This window comes from Halyomorpha halys, unplaced genomic scaffold (assembly GCF_000696795.3).
Source record: "Halyomorpha halys isolate HHAL.00 unplaced genomic scaffold, Hhal_1.1 Scaffold131.1, whole genome shotgun sequence".
NCBI classification, from domain to species: domain Eukaryota; kingdom Metazoa; phylum Arthropoda; class Insecta; order Hemiptera; family Pentatomidae; genus Halyomorpha; species Halyomorpha halys.
The window spans coordinates 301,087-308,239 of NW_027116732.1; the positions used below are offsets into that span (position 1 = coordinate 301,087).

Sequence of the window (7,153 nt, forward strand, 5' to 3'; positions counted from 1 at the left end):
AACAAATACAGCCAGTTGTTTGTTGATTGTCGCTTAAAAGCGTAAAACCCTCTGGTCATCAACGCCTATGGTATGCTAAAAATTATGTAAAAATTAATAATAAATTAAAATAGAAGAGGAGTTATAATTTTGAAAGAAGGCGATGTGCTTTTAAAAATTTAAACACTAATGTAATTTTAGATTGGAGAAGTTTGTCGGGGGGTGCGGTCAGCAAAGAAGGTAGGCCTGCAACTGGGTTGAGTTGCAGGCCTACCTTCTACGCCATAACCCCTGATGACCTGAAACTCAGGTCGAAACGTCGGCATAAAATAAATAAATATGGTTTTGTTTTTTTATGTTCTTTACTGACCGCACCCCCCGACAAACTTCTCCAATCATTAATCTACGGTCAACTATCTACACTTCATTAATGTAATTTTAGCTTCCTCATTTGTTAGAACTTCTGATATATTTGGAGTCAGTGCTATCCTGTTTATTTTTGGCAAATAGGGAGTACATTCTTAAAAAATATGCTTAATCGTGAGAATGGACTGACAATATTTGCACGTTGGAGGTGGCAGTTTTTTGTTCAGGTGAGAGTGCGCAAGGAGAGTATAACCTATTCTCAAGCGGGTTAGAGCAACTTCCTCCCTGCGGCTGTTGAAGTAGGATGTCAACCATGGCTTTACTGATCTTTTGATTCCTTTTAATTTACTCGGAGAACTTTCATCCCACTTGGCCTGCGATCTTTCCAATATTTGTAACTTAAGGGGTGTACGGACTTCTGATAGGGTATGAACGGCGGTGCCTCGGCAAGGGAGCGTAAGTGCCTCTCTGACAGCCAGTTGTGATAGAATTGTAAATATAGGACTAGAATAATAAATTCTAGAAAAATACTCGTTAGAAATACTTATAAATATGGTAAAGAGGCAGGTAGAAAAGGTAAACATATAGCTGAAGTAAATGTGGCAAAATCGAAGCATAGTAACAAGTAAAAGGAAGTATTAAGCAAATTAACAAAGATAACAAGTAAACAGATTGGGGGGGGGGGGAGCACCTGTCTTTATTGAAACAAGGTTGGCAACTGACAGTTAGACAAAACAAAGATTGAGCGGTTCATACATTTTAGCTGTTTTTAAATTATTATTATATTTTCGCTGAACCCATTATTTTGTATCGAAAATAATTCTTCCATATCGTTTTCCAACTGGAAAGTACAATCATTACGTTTTTAATTTCTTTAAGTAGTCTTTTTGAATAAATATAACCTCTAATGAACTTATAATTTGTATCTTGTATTATAATCACACTGAAGTGATCTTGACAGAAATTAAATTAAATTATATATCTAATATCTATCTAAATTATATCTAATAAATCCCACCAAATCACATTTACCCTTCGACGTAAACCCATGACCTCTTCCCCTACAATATCCTTTAATAATACCCCACTTATTCCTGTCGAACAGATCCGTTACTTAGGACTACATCTCGACAAACGACTGACATGGAATCCTCATTCAAGACTAAAAAGACAAGAAACTGCTCGTAGATTCCGACTATTGCAACATTTACTAGACAAACGGTCTAAATTGCCAATCCATTACAAAAGACTGATCTACATGACTATTATAAGGCCTATCTGGACATACGGAGTTGAGCTTTGGGGCTCCACTAAACCATCAAATTCCTCTCGAATCCAATCCTTACAGTCCAAAATGCTTCGTAAAATCCTTAATGCTCCTTACTTTGTCACAAATCAAGTCATCCATCAGGACCTCAATATTCCATATGTTGCCGATTTGGCCAGAACCAGATACCGTTCCTTCCATAATAAACTTCTCAACCACCCAAATCCACTTGTTTCTAACCTGGCTTCTCCTTCATTACCTAATAATCCTCCTAGGTGTCTGAAAAGAAGATGGCCTCGAGATCTTCTTCTCTAGAAATGTTATTGGAGTTCTATCAGTGGGTAGATTCTCCACATGTTTTTATCATGTCTCTATGCCACCTACAGCAAATTTACTTGTTGTATATATGTGTATACAGTTGTAAATAACAATAAATAAATTATTAAAAAAAAAAAATTATATCTGTACCACTACAACCCATAAAGGGTGAGGAGTGCAGTACATTGTAAAGAAGTACTGTTTCTAGACCAATGGTTGTACAAGGAGGTGATTTGGTCAGAATCACGCTCGACCGCCAGATTTTTACCCAATTAAGGGGACCCACTTCTGAGTGAGATGTGGCTGGTTAGACCCCGGAGGGCTCCCGCACCCACAGGGCTAACTCAACGGCTATAGGTAACAGATAATAATTGTCTGCCACAGCCGGATTCGAATCCGGTTTGACAGAAATATAATGTATTATTTAAATTCGATAATAATTTTGGATTCCTTTTAGCCAATGTTTTAATCAAATGTGTCTAATTGCACATCTTTTGACACTTGGATAACGTTTGTTGAATCCTTATAGTAATATTTTTGCAATTAGGTACTGCACAAGGACGATAAGGAGTAAAACTCATAATAAATAATTGCTTAAATAACAAAGAAAACTGAAATAAAACGAAATAACTCGTATATTTACGTCTATGGAACAAAACAATAATAGCGGTTTTTGTGCGGAAAAAAAAATAATCCGTGGTTTGAGACTAAGTAGCGATTTTATAAAAAAAATCAATAAATAAAAAATCAGGGGATTTATCATTGTCAAATAAGTGATATAAGACACTTTTCAAAAAACCATTAAATACCGATACCTCATTGTAGGTAATATTTTTATCAGCATACCGATAATCTGGCCATGACTCTTATTCTGAAGGATTTCTAAGAAAAGGATTTATCAAAAATAGCGCCTTAAAATTAATGTTTCCAACAGTACCTAACCTTTATAGCGACATAATGTTTTATTATTATTGTTGGTGAGATAGGCACAACATGGGATATTATTTCAGTAGTTATCTACAGCAGTCATATATGGTGATTTTTTTTTTAAACGTAATTATCGTTTTATCTAATTTAGTTATCATGATACGATTTTATAAAATGATCATAGAAATTTTGTTAAGGTTTTATGATAATTTTTAGAAAAAAACCTATCGGCGATATATATATTTATTATCATATATATAGATGACTGACCCTAAGTTAATCTGAAGGAGAGGGTCAGTGCTGTGGCCAAGAAGGAAGGTAAAGTAATAATAATTATTTATTTATGTTCTGCCCACGTTTCGACCTATGTTGTTTGTCCTCATAAGGGCTACAATAAAAAGATACAAAGATAGAGTCAATATGAGGCTAAGAGAGTGACATACAAATATAAGAGTATTTAGTGGTGGTATATAAAGAATCCAAAAATTTAAATAAAATATTAAGTAGGATAAAGATGAAAAAAAATTTACTAAACTAATAAACAGATACATAGAAATATATATAATTGAAAAAAATCAATTAATTTAATAAAATGAGGAGACATAATTGATATCAAATGGTAAGAATAACAGATGAATTATTATCACAGGTTAGATAAAAATGTAATATAGAAGGAAGAATGTGGGATGGGCAAAACGTAGAAATGAGAATAATAATGTACAATAAAATAATAAAAATAAATAATAATGTAAACCTATGTAATAACATAATATAAATCCTGTTTCCTCAACTGTTACGATACCTGTTATTTATTTACTTTTTACTTTCTCTAGTTTATTATAGTTAGTTTGTCTCCTCATTTAATTAAATTAATAGATCTTTTCCATTATATATATTTTGATGTATCTGTTTATTAGTTTAGTTAATATTTTTTTTTTATTCATCTTTATCCTCCTTAATATTTTATTTAAATTTTTGTATTCTATATATACCACCACCTTATATCATATCTCTCTTTTACCCTTACATTAACTATATCTTTGTATCTTTATATTGTAGCCATGACGAAGACCTATAACATGGGCCAAAACTTCGGCAGAAAAATAAATAAATAGTTTTTTCCTATTTTTTCTTGCTTCTTGACAACGGCCTGACCATCTTTAGATATTTATAATCAGTTGTTATCAATTTTTGAATATCATGTGAATTAAAACACACTGGTCCTAAAACAAACAAATTTTAATTGGTATTCCGCGTTTTTAATCTTTGGCCATATTTAATATTTTATTTTTTACCAGCTCTGGAGATCTGAAATAACCCTTTATATTAACCCTAATATAACCTATATATAGCCCATATATAGTTTATATGGTTATTTCGATATTACATTACCATCATAATTGATTTTAGGTCTTCTTTAGAAAGGATAATTTCTTTCAGCAATTTATATAAAAATTCTTAATCTTTTTGAAAGTGGTGTTTTCTATAGAACATATCATATTCCACCTGGCAAAAATTAATCCAACCGCTAAGTTAATGTTTCATAACAAACAATCCAATAAGGTTGGCAGTCATGAAAATATAAAGAAAAATGCGTCTAAATGCATCCATCACATACGGTTTTAAGTGGACACCTCATTGTGTATCAAAATGACGTAGGAGACATCTTCCATGGAACAACTCCATATGGAGAGAACCAGTCCAAATACTAAGTTCATTTTTCATTACTGAGAGTATGCAATGAAGAAAATATATACAGTTATGTAAGTGTAAAGTCTTGATGGTTCACTGCGTATATGCCAGTACGTTCTAGTGTACCTAAAATACTCTTCAAAATATAAAAAAATATAAGATATATAAGTATAATAATAATATAATATAAATAATATATAAGAGTAATATTCAACTACTAACTCCTTGAATTCGGGTTTGAATGCAGCTGTGAGAGATAATTATTTATTATATTAGATTAGCCGTGAGTCAAGTCAACAAAGTCACTCCTTGATTAGGGAAAACCTGACGGTCGAGTTAGATAGTGAACGAATCATCATTGCCTTGTTGAGGCAAGATTGATAAATAAAATGTGATAATGGAGTAAATATAAGAAAGAACAAGAAAATGCTGAACGAATTTACATTTTATTGGGACAATAAATAATATTTTGGCGTGGGTTCAGGGGAATGACTTAGAGAGCATAGTGGACGATGGGGCTGTCGTAGGAGACGTGAGCGACAGTGGGGGCAGCGGAGTAAGCGACTCCAAGGAGACCGTGAGCAGCGACGGCTGGAGCAGCGTAGGTCCTGGCGGCGTAAGCTGGAGCGGCGAGAGCTGGAGCATAGGCCTTAGCAACGACTGGAGCGGTGGCGTAGGTGGAGATGGCTGGAGCGGCGGCGTAGGTGGAGATGGCTGGAGCGTAAGCCTTGGCTACGACTGGAGCGGCGTAGGAAGCGTAAGCTGGGGCGTGGTAGGCAGCAGCCACTGGGGTGATGTACCTAGCGTCGTTGGTGATACGGGTGTCAGTCTTACGGACGCTGGAGAAGGCGGTGTCGACGGCCTTGGAGTACTGGGAGATGGCGGAGGATCCATCTGCGGAGCGGAGGGTGGACTGGGAGCTGGAGCCGATGGCGGTGCTGGCCAAGCCGTAGCTGACTGGAGCGATGTAGCCGGCCTGGGCAGCGGCGACGGCGGCGGCGAAGATGAGGACCTGCGGAGGATGGAAAGAGATTAGCAATGCAGGAGTAAGAGAACAAGAGAACATATTGAGTCATCGAGTATTCAGGAGTCTGTTGGCAATCAGTCTGAGTGATCCTCTCAATGCAAATAGTTTACACCTAATAATAACTAAATTTCAACTTGATTTTTAGGTTGTGTCCGTGTGTATGTGTGAAGTAAATAATTAAACTGTTCAGTTAATTCACGATGGACGACCAACAATACAAGAAAGGCTTACATTCTAGGATACTTGATTTGAGTTGATTTGTAACGTCATTCCTTACTTCATCATTATTATTATTATGTTTTAATATTTCATTCCGTCTTATATTTGTAGACAAAGATAATAGGTATCATAGAGATCATTCACACCATATTTATTTACCCTGGGGAACTCCGAACCGAGCTCTTCCCCCCATAAGATCCCGGCGCTTCTCTCTCAACCGCGTCACTGGTATCAAAAAGCCAGTGGAGGATGAGTGAGGGACCCATTCCTAAATTATTTCGGTTGGGTATCACTAATATAGACCAATAGGCTAACTTCAGATTGTTTCTAAAATTTTTGAAAAACAAAACAAAAACATATTACGAGTATCAGACGAATCTTTCCCATACTCCATTCTCTAAAAATGCTTTTAAACCAATTTGGATTGGTACATGAATAATATATGGATATAAACTCACGTTGCCCCCCCCCCAAAAAAAAAAATTCTCAATCGTCAAATTATATACAAACAATTAAAAAAAAATATGTATATATATATATATATCTACATTATTTGTGGAATTCAATTTTCTCAAAATCTGTTGTGATTAATACCTAGCAGAATTTATGATTTAAAAACAATCAAAACCATCACCACTCCAACAGCCTTTTATCGGTTAATTACATTTTTACGAGGTTTCGGGCATACTCCTTTGTCTATTTTCTAATCAATTCCTAGAGTCATAAATTAAAAATTGTCTACAACCTTCAATTGTTTGCATTTGAATCATTTTCCATATAACAATATTTATTTATTTAATGTGACTTACAACTATACAAATAATAAATACAATGAGTAAATATGTTGTATGTTTAATAATTTTTAAATTTTAATATTAATGAAATTGATATTGAAAAAAGTTATGGTTGTTGGTAAAGTTCTAGCTGTCAAAAATATAAAAAAAAATGTTCATATAAATCATTTTCCACATAACAATATTTTTTTTAATTATTTATAAATTTTTAAGAAAAATGGTTTTTATTAAAAAAAAAAATTAAGCTTATTGAAAATGTTTTAGCTGCTATGAATTTTTTTTATATACATAATTTTGCACTAAACAATCTTAAAATTTGCAAACTGCCAACAATCTTTTAAAAAAAATATTATATAACTCACTTTCCACATAGCTATCTTTTTTTTTTTTTAAATTTAAGAATAAAGATTTATAGGTACCTAAAAAATTAAGGTTGTTAAAAATGTTTTAATTGTCAACAATCTTAAAAATGGTCTTATATAAGTCATTTCCAACATAATAATCTTTTTTGTATTGTAATAATAAATAATATATTTATGATTTTTTAAGAGAAATCATTTATAC

At 33.6% G+C, this 7,153-nt stretch overlaps 1 protein-coding gene across 1 annotated transcript in view; it reads right to left on the reverse strand.

The window, feature by feature from the left end:
- Positions 1-4,976: 4,976 nt before the first annotated feature.
- Positions 4,977-7,153, reverse strand: part of LOC106678251 (pupal cuticle protein G1A) — an 8,483-nt gene continuing 6,306 nt past the window's right edge. The window contains exon 2 of the mRNA XM_014416666.2: positions 4,977-5,561. Coding sequence (XP_014272152.2) covers positions 5,043-5,561 — 519 coding nt within the window. The 3' untranslated portion in view covers positions 4,977-5,042. The remainder of the gene's footprint in view (positions 5,562-7,153) is intronic.